At 43.3% G+C, this 17,535-nt stretch overlaps 1 protein-coding gene across 4 annotated transcripts in view; it reads right to left on the bottom strand.

Annotated features, from left to right (window-relative positions):
• Positions 1 to 17,535, bottom strand: part of rbfox1 (RNA binding fox-1 homolog 1) — a 431,211-nt gene that overhangs the window by 45,574 nt on the left and 368,102 nt on the right. For all 4 annotated transcript variants that reach the window (XM_068003706.1, XM_068003708.1, XM_068003707.1 and 1 more), the window contains exon 8: positions 8,255 to 8,387. In XM_068003706.1, coding sequence (XP_067859807.1) covers positions 8,255 to 8,387 — 133 coding nt within the window. The remainder of the gene's footprint in view (positions 1 to 8,254; positions 8,388 to 17,535) is intronic.

Below are 17,535 nucleotides of genomic sequence, written 5' to 3'. Positions count from 1 at the left end.
CCAAATATATGACTTGAATACTGCACCCATATCTGTAGAGGCTGAACGGGCATTGTTCTCATTTTTTGATCTCCAGCTTTCAATATCTCTCTCATTTCTTTTACAATTTTTCTCTAGTTTATCAATACTACAATGATCAGTGATCTCTGAATGTTTCTTATTCCTCCTAAGCTCCTATACACCATACTGTTTTCTCCTTCTCCTCCCCACATCTTCTTTGTGTTGAAGTCAGGATTCTGCACAATCTGCTATTTTAACTCAATCATTCCCAGGACCTCAAAACCAAAGATCACCTTACTTCTCTTAATCTTTCCTTCCTTCTACAAACCTCATGCTTTCAAAACCGAAACTTGACATAATCTAATCACTGTGTTACCTTGTCTCCCCTTTATTATTTTTGGCCTTGGTAATGTCCTGTACGAGGGACCTTGGCCCTTCACCTTAGTTTCTCAAGAAAGCAAATGGATTGTTTAATAAAAAAATTTAAAAATCAAACAACAATAAAAGAAAATGTAAGTACCCTGACCCCCAATGTTCAGCCACTTAGGAGTAAAATCAGGAAGCACTTTTTCACAGAAAGGGTAGTGGAAATCTGGAACTCGCTGCCCCAAAAAGCAATGGATGCTGAGTCAATTAAAATTCTCAAGACTTAGATCGAGAGATTTTTGTTAGGTAAAGATGTCATGAGATATGGAGCAAAGATGGGTAAATGGAGTTGAGGTACAGATCAGCCATGATCTGACTGAATATTGGAACAGGTTCAAGGGGCTGAATGGCCTACTCATGTTCCTAAGTTCCGATGTGCCATCATCAATAACTTAAATTTCCACAGTGCCTTTAGTACAAAAAAAATCTCAAGGCAATGTAATCAGGCAAAAATGATCAAATAAGGCAGCCTGCTTTGCTGCTTTGAATGACATTATTGATGAATAATGTTTGCTGAGCACTGACAGAAAAAGGACATCAGCTCATAAACTCCTGAATTTTCTGTTCCATTTTTGAAGTGGAACAAAATCACATACCAATTATTGTGATTTTTGTTTATATGCAGAGGTGCTACTTTTCCCAATAGGTACTGCACAGTTTGAAGTGAAATTGTAATTCTCGATTTGGTTGCATTGAACACACAATCCATTTCAAATCAGCAAGGATTGGGCTTTGAAGAAACATTGCTCAGCAGAGCCCGTAGAAAACTGGTCAATTATCTTCAAACTCAAGCTTTTAAAAAAATGAACAATATTTAAACAGATATCAGGGCCCTCGTTTAGGGGTCATTTAAAGAAATATCTGCTGGTGCTTGTACTCCTGGAGGTGATCTTTGTATCAGTCCTGCACCATTTATACCTAAAAATGAGTAAAACCGTTGACCTACTGCTGGTTGTTCTCCCGTTCCGATTCTTGGGTAAACTTTAATTTAGGCGACTGTAGCTCCTGGAGAAAATATGCAGCGGCTTAATGAATATATGCAAATTGGGGTCAAATAACATTGTCATCTCTGCACATTTCTGCTGCCAGTTCCTCATCCTGTCCACAAACCATGGGCGGTGAAAGTCGTGTGGCTATTTTCAGCGGTATTTAAAGGGAGCCTCAGCTGCTCTCAGGCAAAATGCTGCAAAGTTTTGGGAGCTATTTTGCTTGTATTAGGTTCTGGTTTTTGGCTAAGACCTCTTCAAAGTGCTTGTAGTGACTGTGCAACATTCTGATCTCTTAAGGTCCTTCTGGCCATTTCACAATGGGCAAGAGGAGAAGGAGCAGCAGCAGGAGCAAACAAAGCTGCAACTGCAGCGTGAGTAAATACAAGGAAGAGTGCTTGCAGGAATCCTTAACCTCCCAACACAATTTATGGGCAGAGGACACCACACTCTCAGTTCTCTGAGGAGCAGTGCATAAGGAGGCTGTGCTTCTTTAGGGAGACTGTCCCAGAATTGTGTCACCTCCTGTAACAAGGCCTGCAACCAAAGGCGACAGCTACCCAGCGTTACCTGTTACAATCAAGTCACTGCAGCCCTCAACTTTTTTGTCTCCCTCTCCTTTCAGGCTGCCACAGGGGATCTCAGCAACACCGTTCCGTCTGTAGTTCATGCTTCCATTAAGCGGGTGACTGAAGCCATGTTTGCCAGAACAAACATTTTCATCAAACTGTGGGTAGGTGGGCTAGATGGACCAAAGGTCTTCTCCTGCCTGAAACTGTTACTTTGTTGCTATCGCTTTCCCCACAGACATCCAGAAGCAGATCTGGAGTCAGGCAGGGCTGTCCTCTCTCCGCAATCTTGTTTGTATGTTGTATCGAGCAGTTTGCCGCGTCTATCAGGAAGGACGCAGGTATCGGGGGGTGGGGGGGGGGGCGGGGAGGATGATTCCAGGCAGTGGAGACTCTCAGGTTAAGGCCTCTCTGTACATGGACGACATCACTGAATTCTGCTCCAATCAGCAATTGGTCCATACACTGAAGGACATCTGCGATCGTTTTGAGCTGGCCTCAGGGGCCAGAGTGAACTGAAGTAATAGCGAGGCCATGTTCTTTGGCTGATGGGAGACCCGATCCTTTGTCCCCTTCACCGTCAGGTCTGACTACCTGAAGGCGCTGGAGATCTGGTTCGGGGGGGGGCCCCTGGCCTGCACAAAGAACTGGGAGGAGCAGATCGCCAAAGCCAAACCAAACCTTGGTATGTGGGTGGGGCAATCCCTCTCCATAATCGGCAGGAACCTTGTGGTAAGGTGTAAGGTGTTCGCAATGTTGCTCCACGTGGCCAGGGTCTGGCCCATTCCCCACAACTCTGCCGTCACAGTCAACCGAGCTATCTTCCACTTTGTCTGGAGGACCAAGGTAGAATGTGTCCGAAGAGTCACCATGTACAAGGCCTCAGACAAAGGGGGGAAGAGCGTCCCCAATGCCGCTCTGATCCTGATGGCCACCTCAGGGTGTGCGTAGACCCCCCCAGTAAGTAAACACCAAATGTCACTACATGCTGAGTTTCTACCTGTCCAATGCACTGAGAAGGCTGGATCTGGCCACACTGGCCGAGCAGGTGCAGGACGTCCTGTCCAGCTGGACCAACCCCCCCCCCCCCACCCAGCTGTCCCAGGTGGAGAAATTCCTGAGGAGGAACCCTTTCGACCACAAGGCTGTCAGACAGTGGTCGACACGAAACGTTCTGAGAGTCCTGCAAGGAAAGGAGAGGGTGGACTCGATCGGGCTTTTCCCCGATCAGACGGTCGATGCCATTTGGCAGAACATTCCATCGTCGGAATTGACCAATAGGCACCAAGATGTAGCCTGGATGGTGATGAGAAAGGCGCTCCCAGTGTGGTTATAGAATCATAGAAAGTTGCGGCACAGAAGGAGCCATTGGGCCCATTGAGTCCGTGCCGGCCGAAAAAGAGCTATCTAGCTTAATCCCACTTTCCAGCACTTGGTCCATAGCCCTGTAGGTTATGGCACTTCAAGTGCACATCCAAGTACTTTTTAAATGCGTTGAGGGTTTCTGCCTCTTCCACCCTTTCAGGCAGTGAGTTCCATGACCCCACCACCCTCTGGGTGAAAATATTTCTCCTCAGCTCCTCTCTAATCGTTCTACCAATTACTTTGAATCAATGCCCCATCCTTCCTATACGCACAGAATCTCAGCGCCACCACGAGCTGTCCTCGAGGCTATGGCCGGGAGACCATCATCCACCTCCTGATGGACTGCCACTTCATGCAGAGGGTGTGGAGAAAGATCCAATGGTCTCTGTCCCGGTTCATCCCCAACAGTTCGGTAGCACAGGACGCTGTGCTCTATGGGCTGTCCCCCGGGACGCACACCGAGACAAATATCAGCTGCTGCTGGAAGACCATCAACTCGGTGAAGGAGGCCCTTTGGTCCGCCCGAAACATGCTGGTCTTCCAGCTGAAGGAGCTGTCCACGACCGAGTGTTGCTGACTGGCACACTCCAAGATCCAGGAGTACGTGCTGCCGGACGCACTGAAGCGAGGTGCAGCCTATGCAAAGGCCCTATAGGGAAAGGCCACCGTATAAAGCCACCCCACCTTGTATTGTACAGAATGTATTAGAAAATATGTACTGAGTTTTAAAATTGTAACAATGAGATCATAGTGTATATGATCTGTACCGTATTGCTTTGAACGCTGGGCTGCATTTTGTGCCCTCTATTTGAACTGTGTGTAAACCGTGTGTATCTTTAAATTTTATGAAATAAAGATAGAGGATGGCAAGGAAATGGGAGTGCTCCAACACTTGCCTGTAACCAGAGCTCTTTGGCAGCAGCTCATTGAAGAATGTTTCAGCTGAACAATTCCTGATCCACTGCATTAACAGTCATGTCCAACATCTCTCCCAATCCTTCCAACCTCAAGTAAACTACAACTACCCAAAGACCAACATTAATATTCCATAGATAGGGTGAAAATCAACCCTACACGTCCATGTTTCAGCAGTGAGTGTCATGGTTTGAACTAATGATAATTACACATTTCCTCCCTGTGCTTACTGCACTTCTTCTGAACACCTTAGGTTAAACTTTTGCCTTAATCGCTTGGGCAGCAATCTGGCTTCTACAAAGGGTGGGCAACCCACTCCACCAGATTATCGCCCAGGCAATGAAAGTGAGAATCTAGCCCTCTGTGCCCATTTACACCATCCATTTGGACACAATCATCACTTTTGCTAAAGCAAATAATGCTTGTAACTGGGACAGAGAGAACTATTTCAGTATTTCTTTTTTGTAAGAACAGAGGATCGATTTTAACCCACCTCACCCGACAGGAATGGGGAGGGGGCCTTTTAAAAGAGAGCATTCTGCCTTACCGCACTGTTCCCACTGGAATCCTGCTGGCCACCATTTGAACTGCTCACTGCAATTAGGTGGCAGAGGCGCCTGTTGCCTGCATGCAAGAGCCTCATGAATTAATGCAAACTGGGGTCAATGGGACCCCGATTATTTTTTAACCCGGGCCTGAGCAGGGAAGCCACTATGGCTTTCCCATCAGATGCAAACAGGCCCTTCGAGGTAAGTGAAAAACTTTTGAGTGTGGGGCCAGGAGGAGCAAGAGTTCTCCTCTGGGTCCCATAAAGTAAGTTGCGGCCTCCCCTGCCCCGGACTCCTCGCCCTTCCTTCCATAAGACCCTTCCATAACCCCCTCCCCAGCAAGTCTTTCTTTGGTGCCGTCCAGGGGCCTCCAACTACTTGAGCTTCCGCTCTCACCTACAATACCTTGGGCCTCAATCGTAGATCGGTGAGTATATTTTCCACTTGCTTCGCCATTCCTGCCTGTCCGAATGTGTTTGGGCGCAAATAGACATTCATTTTAGATTTTTAGGGAAGAAAATATTTAAATTTAATATTGCACTTTTATTCCTTTCTGGGAAAGGATCATTTTTTTTGGTTTGAGATAAAATCTTTTGAGAAGTCCTTTTTGGTTTGGATCCCTATTTATCTCTGGAGATTGAACTTGTATTTATGTAGACCAATCATTTCAACTGGATACTTAGGGAGGACCAGGGATTACAAGTTATGTAAGGACAGAACTAAATTGGATGTTAGGTGGTTCTTCTTTTCGCAGAAAGCAGTGGATCGGTGGGAACAAGTTGCCAGCTCAGTCGGTGAATGTCGATTCACTAAATTCCGTCTAGCGAGAGCTGGACTTGTTTATGGTTGGGGCCGAGATCTCCTTGTACAAGAGGTAGGTTTCCTGTTAAATAAATCAGGCCAATATGATCTCTTGGACTAGTTTTGATCGCCAAAGGGGCCAGAGAGGAATTTTCCAGGTTTTTTCCCCCTAATTGGCCTGGGTTTTTATCTGTTTTTCCAGGTGGGTGGGGAGTGTCTGTATTGTGATGTATCAGGCATCACAACTGTGTGGAACAGGCTGGATGGACCAGTAGGTCATTTCCTGTCCATCATTTTCATATACATCATTATATATCTACCTCAATAATCCACAATCGTTTTTTCCATTGCCCTACTGACCATTCCTCTATCTTGTTACCTTCAACAGAATCTTATGTCTATCTCTATTGTCTTGATAGCTTTTTTTTGGCACCTGATGAAATACTTCTTCTTACGGTTAATTTGTCAATATATATACATAAATATTTCCACACATTACAAAAATCCACATTTTGCACACAATGTAATTCTGGAATCAATAGTTTTATGTTTGTGCATGTAAAGGGCAAAATTGGAACCGTGGATTTAAAAGCAAGAGGAAATGTTTTAGAAATGTATTTAAAATGTATAAAATTTGTTTTAAGTTGTTTTTCAGTCGTCAAAATGCATTTTACAGAGAAAAATGTATAAAAACCAAGCAATACAATTTGCATTGTCATTCCAATATACCTGAATCCAAGGGGTTTGAAATTGGACCTCATTGCGCCCATTTTATGGGCATAAAACAGGTGCAACTAAATCCAATTTCGGGACAAAAATTGGGTCAAGCCATTTTTCAGATGTCCCTGTTGGCCACCTAAAATAGACATTAGGTTCCTCACATATTCAAATAAGGGCCTAATACCTTTTTTAGGCCCCCTCGCAGAAATCGCAGAAATTCGTCTGTGATGACCGGGGACCGTGTTGGGCCTGCCCTGCTTAGGATTCTTCAGCTGCCTCTGCAGCTTAAGCAGTGGCCGCTAACAACTCAATTAGCCCGCCATCCCTTTCTCCTTTCCCTCCTCCCAGCATATACCTGAGGGCCGCTGCCGGTGAGGCAGATGGCCCGAAATTCATACACCAGAAGGGCGAGCTGCCTAGGAGGTGTGCCAGCCACTGGCAGTTCATCCTCATTATTTAGATGAGGCCATAGGCCCAATTGTGGGTCAGCCTCGGGCCTCCCGATTTGGGCCTGTGTTGAGGCACATCGCCACCTTCGTGTCCGAAACCAGGCAGTGAAGAATTTCCACTCCAAGAGTATAAAGACCCCCTGGTGTATAATTATGATAATTCCAATCTCCACTCTCCGGCATCAAGAATAATTTTCCACGCAGAATTTATGGGATCATTCTAACCTTACCCGCCTGGTGAGATATTGATGGGATCAGATCGGCCGTCCAGTTTACACCCCGTCCAATGTTACTTTCCATTGAAGCCGGGCAGGTTAGGTTAAAATTACCCCTTTAGTCTGGTGTTAAATGAGTTAAACTACAAATATCGAAATGTGGCCCTGAACAACTGTGAACAGGTGAGAACTTCATCTCCATTCCTTGGAGTGCAACTTGGATCCCAAAAGTGATGGGAAGGTTTGAGTTGTAAAGAAATAGCCCTTCAATGAGAAATTTTACAATTTATGAAGTAACTACATGAAGGGTTTTAAGACTCAAGCATTGTAAAAGAAAAGGTTACTAATATTTGTGACAGTTGAATTAACTGTGCAGCGAAGATTCACCAGACTGATTCCTGGGATGGCAGAACTGTTGTATGAGGAGAGATTGGGTCGACTCAGCCTTTATTCACTCGAGTTTAGAAGAATGAGAGGGGATCTTATTGAAACATATAAAATTTTGACAGGGCTAGACAGACTGGATGCAGGGAGGATGTTTCCCCTGGCTGGGGGGTCCAGAACGAGGGGTCATAGTCTCAGGATACGGAATAGGACATTTAGGACTGAGATGAGGAGTGAGATGAGGGTGGTGAACCTGTGGAATTCTCTACCACAGAAGGCTGTGGAGGCCAAGTCACTGAATATATTTAAGAAGGAGCTAGATAGATTTCTAGACACAAAAGGCATCAAGGTGTATGGGGAGAGAGCGGGAATATGGTATTGAGAAAGAGGATCAGCCATGATCATATTGAATGGCGAAGCAGGCTCGAAGGGCCGAATGGCCTACCCCTGCTCCTATTTTTTATGTTTCTACATTTCTATCGTGATAGTTGAATTAATCTATGAGCCTATGAAGATCAGCAAAAAATGGAATAATTATAGTTTTCATTTGCTAAAACATGGAAATTGTTTTCTGAACTCTGTCCAACCTCCTTAAGAACCAGATGTTTGCAATCACCAAAAGAAATACATATTCGATCCTTATTACTCATGTTCTACAATATTCAATCCCTTACATAATGATGTATGACATATAAACGCTTAACATCAATGTCCATGGCAGGACAAATCACAGTTATCTTTCATTACTTTGGGCAAGATGCATCGCTGGTTGCATGCTGCGTCAGTTTCTATGGTGAGCCAAGACCATCATGCACTGTACTGACAAACTCTTCTGGCTTCTCAAATTACTTGCTAACTTCTTGATACTGCACTCACCCGCCATAGGCTGGTATGGGAGGAGGGGGTGCAGCTGCACGAAATGTGTTATAAATTGTACGTCCTCGACCCCTCAGGTGTGCTCCTCGGTAGGCGGCAGCTGCAGTTGCGGCTGGATAAGGGAAGCCAGGAACTAAAAGAGATAAAACAAAACGGTTACCACACTATGTATTTTACCACTTATTAATCGGCAAGATAATCCTTCCATTTAAATTTCCACAGATGGCATTGTTTTCGTTCACTTGGGTAAGGAACTCACATGTTGAGGGAGCACAAAGTTACTGAAGATGTCCAAGGCTAAACAACAGGCTAAGAAAAAAGCCAATGCAAATCATAGGCGGGAACATTTCCATTTATAAGATCCTGTAGCATTTCCGAAAGTTGCACACAAGATTCTATAGCATCCCAAAAGTTTTTTTTGACAGGACAAAGATCTATTTTTTTAAGTCAATTGCACATCATAAAAAAATCATGTTAAAATATTCAATCAAGTCAATTTGATACAAATCAGTATGGCGCATCTGTGAACTGCTTACACATCACAGAATCTTTTCCAAAAGAAGCAAATCTTAAAATGCATTTTACACAGAAAAAGGTGGTACTTAGATTCCAGCAGAAACAGACACTGAGAGGTCACTGTGCTGGTGTGTTTAATAGAGTCTGACAGAACCTAAAGCATTAATCTGCTATGACCTGACCCTATCGGTGCATTGTAAAAGTCTTGGAATCACGATGGGCATGATTTTAGCCTGGAGCCGGGAAGAGAGCTGGGATTGACAGGCTGGCTTTCAGTCAGACGGGAAAAGAGGAAGAGAACGTGATCAGGTAAGTGTTAGATTGGGAGGGGGGGCTCATCGGGTTGGGGGAGTTGGGGATCACTGGGGGCTGTCAGTCATCAGGGGGCTGTCAGTCATCGGGGAGGTGTCAGTCATCAGGGGTCTGTCAGTCATCAGGGGGCTGTCAGTCATCGAGGGGGTCAGTCACTGGGGAGGCTGTCAGTCATTGGGGAGGTCAGTCATCAGGGGGCTGTCAGTCATCAGGGGGCTGTCAGTCATCAGGTGGCTGTCAGTCATCGAGGGGGTCAGTCACTGGGGAGGGTGTCAGTCATCGGAGGGTGTCAGTCATCGGAGGGTGTCAGTCATCAGGGGGCTGTCAGTCATCAGGGGACTGTCAGTCATCAGTGGGCTGTCAGTCATCAACGGGGTGAGTCATTGAGGGGGCTGTCAGTCATCGGGGAGCTGTCAGTCATTGGGGGTGTGGTCAGTCATTGGGGGTGTGGTCAGTCATCGGGGGGTGGTCTGGGTTGGGGTCATCACAGGGTCAGAGATCATAGAGGGGGTTGGAGATCGTTGTTGGGGGGGTCGGAGATCGTGGTGGGGGTTGCTGCAGGTAGGCTTGTTGGGCCTGAGGGGAGCACTCCTGCTCCTCCGGGCCCACAAGCTGTGCTATAAAGGCACCTGCCTGCAGTTTTGGGCCTAATCGCCTCCTCTCACGTGGCGTGAAGTAGAAGGCCCAGGAATCCCAGTCCCCACGGACTAAAATCAAAAAGTGTCGAAAATGGAGGTCCGCAGCCTCCTGAAAAGTTTTTAATGCCCGACCTGAGAGCGGGTTGGTTGCCCGCACCTCATCCCGCCCCCGTGAAAACTGGAAATGGGCGAGTTGGGGGTGGGTTTTAGATTTTTGCAATTGTTACTGACCCCACCCCCCACCCCCCCCCCCCCCTCCACCCCGTGCCCAACCCACTCGTTTTTCCAGGCTAATATAATGCCCAATGTCCCTGCAGGTGTGGTGTGATCAGTAATATATTGGGTCGGATTTTGCAGTAAAAATAACAGTGAGGCTAACAGCGGTCACTGTTATTCATATGCAAATTGGACAGTAACTTCTGGCGACCGTACATGCGCAGCTAAACGCAGAAATCCCGAAGTTTCTGGCTGAGATTTGATGCTCCTCCAAAAGCTGCGTGAAAACAGCTTCTCACAATCTGACTCCCCATTCAAACGTATTGAATGGCGTGAAGTTCCTGTACTTATCAGATAAATACGAACTAAAGTCACCTAGAAACATTACATCAAGTCATTTCAAGAATAAGTACCCTTTTTATGCCATGGTAAGTCTTAATTACTGCCAAGCAACCTCTCTGGCATTGAAAATTAACTTTAACAAGTGTGGAGTCTCATTTCTTCAGATTTCAATTAACAGTGGACGTTAAATAAATTAAATATTTTGTTTTAACTTTTTCTTTGTCTCTGTTATCTCTGTCTCTTAATTCAATCTTTCCTACCCTCTTTGTGTACCTGATTTGACATTGAATTCACTATTCCAACTAACACTTCCTGGTTCTGATTCTGAGCTGCTAATTAATGACGTTGATTGGTTAAGGAGATACACAGTTGCTTGTCCTGTTCACACAGGTCCCAGATGCTCAGTAGAGGGCGCCGTGCTGACTAGATCGCTAATTTACAGGAACTTGCTGTGCAAAAGCTCATTGAGAGTCGAATGAGCGGCTGGCGCCCGCTCACAGCAAATTCCGACCCATTGTCATTCAACAAAGAGTGTAAACTTTCCACATCGCAATGTAAAAAACTAATTCACAAAAAATCCCCTCAGTTCTGATTGGATCTTTTGTGCCAGGAATTGTCGGAGTAGCGCTTGCTACTTGTCTTAAAATGATAACAGTCATTCACTAAAAATGATTTCTATACTGCTTGAACACTTGTAGTCAATCAGATCTTTAATGGGTGCATGTGAGGAAAATAGCAATGTTGTTTTGGTAGATCTCTCTGCGTGTATACACACATATATATATATATATATATATATAATGTTACAGCAATGGTATCCCCAAGTTAAAGTGAAAGCAGTTCCTTCACAAGTTTAATACAGAGGACCAGAGATGGCCCATCACTGAAGGTACAGGGGATTCTTTAGGCAAACATTAATTAACATAATGGCTTCTTTGATGTGGGCTGTGATTAGGGACAAGGTACTTTAATTAAAAACGATTGCAGGATATAAGCACCTGAGCAAACATTTTGATAACTCTGCTATAAGTTACGTCTCAACACTATAGTGGGTGGTTAGCACCGCTGTTTTTTAAAAAGGTTCAAATCAACCATCGACAGCAGTTAATTTCTGAATTATTGCATTTTTACCTTAGAGAAATATTGAGAGCCAATGCACTTGTCACATCAAAAATAGTATATTGTTTTGATCATGGTTAATTGATTGTCTCATCTTCAAAGGAACTTCAGCTTTATAAATTGAAAGCTTTTATTGTTGAGGTGCATCATAGAGAGTTTGTTACAGAGCCTTTGGAAATTTCCAACAAACTTAAATTCAGGAGGATATTCGGGAGTCTTAAGATCTCATAGGACTGATTACTGCCAAAAGAAGTCACTTGAAAACAGTAAAGTTAAATCCTTGGGAACATCACTGTTTTGTACAAAAGACTGTAAATAAATGTTGTAATAATGTTAGCCCATGCAAGTCTCGTCTGGTGTATGACATTTCCACATTCAAATTGATAGGCCATTAGTAGGAATCTTACATGAATTCCAAAATGTAACATTACTGTAAAATAGGACAATTGTTCATCTTGAGCCAAGTAACCTAACACATCAGCTCGCAGATCATGCAGGGTGGGGTTGGCTCATGGAGAGTCTGGTACAACAGTTGGAAAAGAAAGTGCCATTAAAAAAGCTGAACCATAACAGTAAAACACCAGAAACTACTTGAAAAACAAAAAACAAACGAAGAAACAAGTCAAGCAATCTACAGAATTTTTTTCTCTCTCTTTTTACATATAGATCTTTAATTAGCAGTACTATTTTGCATCATTGAAAACTGATTTGTATAACTGGATTTTATCGATTTCAATTAGTATTTTTCAAGACTGCATAGATCAATTTCAGACACATGTCGTGGCTCTCAGCAAGTCAGTACAGTGATTCAAAACAAAGAATTATCCTACAATGCAACGATTTTACAGATCAAATTACAATATGACAGCAGAGATTTCGAAGCCTTATCAAGGTATAGTAGCTGTTGCTAAGAGATTTATTTTTGGTGTTATTGACAGAATACAATGAAGACAGGTGAACCTAAATCTTCTGGCAACAGATAAAGCATGAAGTCATTTATTTTTCCTTCTTGTTTCTTTAACTCAGCTAACACATAGGGGTAGATTTTTGTCCTTTCTGCCTGAGCAGTAATCTGGCAGAGCAGATCGCCCACCCTTTATTGAATTTCATTGAACAGAGCAAAATCCTCAGCAAATTATGAAGGCAAGTAACTAGACTTTGTATATCCCCCTACAATTATATTGAACAGTTTTAAGTTTTGATGCTCATTATTATATATGGTATATTTCCAGCCTCTCCATTAAAAAAATAACTCAAATAATCTGTATGACTTATTCAATACATAATACAATGTACAATTTTGTGATTGTTTTCAGAATAAATGGCATAATCCCTGACTAATATAGTAAAGTGGAAGGTGAAAAGGCATGTGAAGATTAGTACATTTGAATGAATAATTTCAGTCAAATATGCCAAATAATTGAAGGATTTAATTCATTGTAAAGGACAAAACAATCTCATTGAGGTGATGAAAGCCTGCAACCCCTTTGCCCCCCCTGCTCCTGTCTACAGTCAGAGCAGCTGAAGCGGCATGCTCATGGCTATTTTTCTTTTTACAAATGGCCCACCTGTCTGAAGTCACATGCACATAACGCATCTGTCGTACTGCCCCCTCCCCTTCACATTGTAACTGATGCCTTTCAGAGTGACAGCATTCTATAGGAAAGATGGATTGAAGATAAATCAGTACTTTCTAAATGTATAAATCATTCAATCATTAAGGATCGTCAAAGGACAAATTCATAGGTTATGTTTGTGTAATTTTTCCAACTCTTTGATTATGCAAAATCTTTTCAGCTTTGAAGGTGCTCATTTCTTCATCAATATAGGCTATGTACAAAACATTATAAAGTAGAATTTGGGAACGATTAGCATCACAAAATACTGTTGTGACAAATGTGAATATCCGCCTGTGTTAAATTTTCAACCTGTATGTTGCATTGCCAGAAACAGCATGTAAGGAGCTAATACCCAAGGTCACACAAAGCATTTTTCAACAGAAAAGCCATTAGCTTAGACCAGACAATTTGGCCACAACTGACTCCACCAAGTACAAGTCTTTACAACTAACAACTGAGTTTTTTGATGAGGTAACAGACAGGGTTGATGAGGGCAATGCGGTTGATGTGATGTATCTGGACTTCCAAAAGGCGTTTGATAAAGTGCCACATAATAGGCTTGTCAGCAATGTTGAAGCCCATGGAATAAAAGGGGCAGTGGCAGCATGGATACGAAATTGGCTAAGTGACAGGAAACAGGAAGTAGTGGTGAACCGTTGTTTTTCGGACTGGAGGAAGGTATACAGTGGTGATTACCAGGGGTCGGTACTAGGACCACTGCTTTTCTTGCACTTGGGTGTACAGGGCACAATTTCAAAATTTGCAGATGACACAAAACTTGGAAGTGTAACCAACAGTGAGGAGGATAGTGATAGACTTCAAGAGGACATAGACAGGTTGGTGGAATGGGCAGACACATGGCAGATGAAATTTAATGCAGAGAAGTGCGAAGTGATACATTTTGGTAGGAAGAACGAGAACAGGCAATATAAACTAAATGGTACAATTCTAAAGGGGTGCAAGAACAGAAAGATCTGGAGGGATATGTGCACAAATCTTTGAAGGTGGCAGGACAGGTTGAGAAAGCGGTTAAAAAATCATACGGGATCCTGGGCTTTATAAATAGAGGCATAGAGTACATAAGCAAGGAAGTTATGATGAACCTTTATAAAACACTGTTTCAGCCACAACTTGAGTAATGTATCCAATTCTGGGCAATGCACTTTAGGAAGGATGTGAAGGCCTTAAAAAGGGTGCAGAAAAGATTTACTAGAATAGTCCCAGGGATAATGGACTTCAGTTACGTGGATAGACTGGAAAAGCTGGGATTGTTCTCTTTACAGCAGGTTGAGAGGAGATTTGATAGAGGTGTTCAAAATCATGAAGGGTCTAGACAGATTAGATAGAGAAAAACTGTTCCCATTGGCAAAAGGGTCAAGAGCCACAGGACAGAGATTTAAGGTGATTGGCAAAAGAACGCAGTGAGTGCTTATGATCTGGAATGCACTGCCTGAGGGGGTGGTGGAGGCAGATTCAATCATGGCTTTGAAAAGGAAACTGGACAAGTACTTGAAGGAAAAAAATTGCAGGGCTATGGGGAAAGGGCAGGGGAGTGGGACTAGCTGAAATGCTCTTGCAGAGCACCAGCATGGGCTCAACGGGCCAAATGGCCTCCTTCTGTGCTGTAACCATTCTATAACACAATGGGTTGTCTGAAGTGTTCATTTTAAATTTAGCAGAGCCATTACAGGAAATCAAAACGTCTTTGCTTTGTCAAAGGTTGGATTTCCAGGCAATAATGACGTAAGGCTGTTTGATCCAATGCAATTATGAGAGATGCAGTCAATGACTGCTTCTGTCTCAGTATAACTTCAAAGCTAATCCCATGCCATTTTGACACAGATCAAAGAATCAGACCCAGACTGGGGCATTGGTTTGGATTGACAGCTGCATCTGAGACTTTTGAAAAAGGGACAGAGTAACAGATTCGCTGTAGCCCTCCTTAATGGACAGGTGGTCAGAGGTCTTCTACTACAGAATTATTTTAGGTATCAGTCAAGTTACAATCACTGTTTGAGTTTCACAACTAACAGTAGCACATCTTTGGGTTTTTAAAATATTTGCTCTGGCTTAACAAGTGAGTTAGGCTGGATTGAAGCTGTAGTAAATAAGTTTCTGTTTAAGGTCTATTCTTAGGAAGAAAATGACTGACGTCTTTATTATTTTATAATGGTGGAGAAATGTATCTGTCACTGTGTTAGACCTTTTACCGTTCACTCATCTTTTGTAAACAAAACCCTGTATTGGTTCAAAATCTAGGTCTCAATCCGTTGAAGGAGCATGCTCAGTCCCCCTGCAAAGAGAGGAAAATCACATGGTGGCAACTGATATATCCCACCAGTTGGCATACAGAGTATGTGGGATGGGGAAATCGATCCCCATCGCGGCCACCTTTTAAACTCAAATTTCATGTTAGGGGACCAATTTCCGGGCAAGATCTCCTCCGTCTGATACCCCCCCAAAAGTGCCTGGGCCACCTGCGTAAAACAAAGGCTTAACGCTTGTTTCTGAACACTGCTGCCAAATTTTCCAGAATTCTGCTGTGCTCCTCCTGGTTCCACAGCAATGCTGTGGGCCGCTGTCAGCCCGCACTCAGCCCTTCATGTTCGCCTCCCCCCCGACCCCAGGACTTAGGTGTGGCCGGTTCGTCGTCTAAGCTGACCGGTTTTGTGGAGACCCCAACCAGTGAGCTGCACCGGGACTCCCGATAAACATCCGCAGCTCACCATTTTTATGGAAATGAGGCCCAAGGCCTAATTTGGAGTGAGCTTCGGCCTTCGTCTTCCAGACTCCAAACTAAATTCTGGGCCTGGATTCTCTGTTATGATTCCTGGGTCTTCTATAATTTATCTAGACATTGGGCAGAAAAGGTCCACTGCAAATTGTAAGTTTGCTCCTGGGAGTGGGTGGTGAGGCTGAACATGAGAAAATATTTCGTGCAAAAACCCAACAATGAACAGTTGCATAATTCACTGCATTACAACTACAAATTGTAAATGCACTTATTTCGATTGATTTGTCAATATTACTGTAGGTCATTAGTTCAGGGTCAGAGAGTGATTTTAGACTAACAACACTCAGTAGATATAAGGTGCCTCATATTTAGTAACTTTGCTAAATTATGCAATAATTAATTTTGCTAATGGTCTTCGGAGGGAGCGCAAAACAACCGATAATGAATTGGCAGCCCATTTTATACCCCGCCTGATTTTCTTTTCCGTCAATGGAATACCACCCAAGAGCATACATCACCCCCAAATGATTTTAAATAGGAATTACAGCAAGCTATCACTTCTGAGTGAGTGCTTAGAATCATAGAATCATAGAATGGTTACAGCACAGAAGGAGGCCATTTGGCCCATCAAGCCCGAGTCTGTGCCGGCTCTCTGCAAGAGCAATCCAGCTAGTCCCACTCCCCTGTCCTTTCCCTTCAAGTACTTATCCAGTTCCCTATTGAAAGCCATGATTGAATCTGCCTCCACCACCCCCTCAGGCAGTGCATTCCAGATCATAACCACTCGCTGCGTAAAATAGCTTTTCCTTATGTCGCCTTTGGTTCTTTTGCCAATCACCTTAAATCTGTGTCCTCTGGTTCTTGACTCTTCTCTCTATCTACTCTGTCTAGACCCCTCATAATTTTGAATACCTCTATCAAATCTCCTCACAACCTTCTGTGCTCTTAGGAGAACAACCCCAGCTTCTCCAGTCTATCCACGTAACTGAAGTCCTTCATCCCTGGAACCATTCTAGTAAATCTTACCTGCACCCTCTCTAAGGCCTTCATATCCTTCCTAAAGTGCAGTGCCCAGAATTGGACACAATACTCCAGTTGCTTTCTGATAAAAAAAGTATCAGATTGCATTTCCATGTTCCCTTTGCTACTAAACAACTTAATTCAGTAATATAGCAGTTTTGTTGGAAAGTTTGGTTTAATACTGCAAATGCTTCTTTCAAAACTAGTCAGCCTAAGGCTCCATTCTCAGCATTGCCTAGGCTTCAATGATGACATGAGTGTAATGTAGTTACCAATTTTTCATCAAATCATAAAACTTCACATCATTACAATGCTCTACTGGTAGGCTGCGGGTAATTGATAACTAGAGAGATAAAAGTGCTTACTCAGTTCTTCCACAAAAATGAATGTTTACTTATTGTAAAATTCACTAGGTACTAGCTTTGTGGGGAGTGTTCAGACTGCCGTAAAAAGTATCAAAGAGCTTTAATAGCATTAAACAGTTCTGGTAAAATATTTTTTTGATTCAAATGTTCACATCTGATCCAGATCCCTTCACTTTCAAATAAGAGGGTTGAAGGTTGGTGCTAATCCTAATTTGGTCCATGTTAATTGTTTCAATATAGAATTTGATTAACTCAAAACTAACTGCAGTTTCTGGTCGACAAATTTGGTCAGTGTCATCACGAGTCACTTTAGTTGGTACTAATAGTTAAACTCAACTGGAATAAAGTGGAAGTTCCACCGAGGATCAGAAAGAACTTGCATATGGACTACTTTAAAGAT

The sequence above is a fragment of the Heptranchias perlo genome, chromosome 22 (assembly GCF_035084215.1).
Source record: "Heptranchias perlo isolate sHepPer1 chromosome 22, sHepPer1.hap1, whole genome shotgun sequence".
NCBI classification, from domain to species: domain Eukaryota; kingdom Metazoa; phylum Chordata; class Chondrichthyes; order Hexanchiformes; family Hexanchidae; genus Heptranchias; species Heptranchias perlo.
The sequence above is the reverse complement of the archived record's forward strand: the minus strand, read 5'-3'. Positions and strand labels throughout refer to the sequence as shown.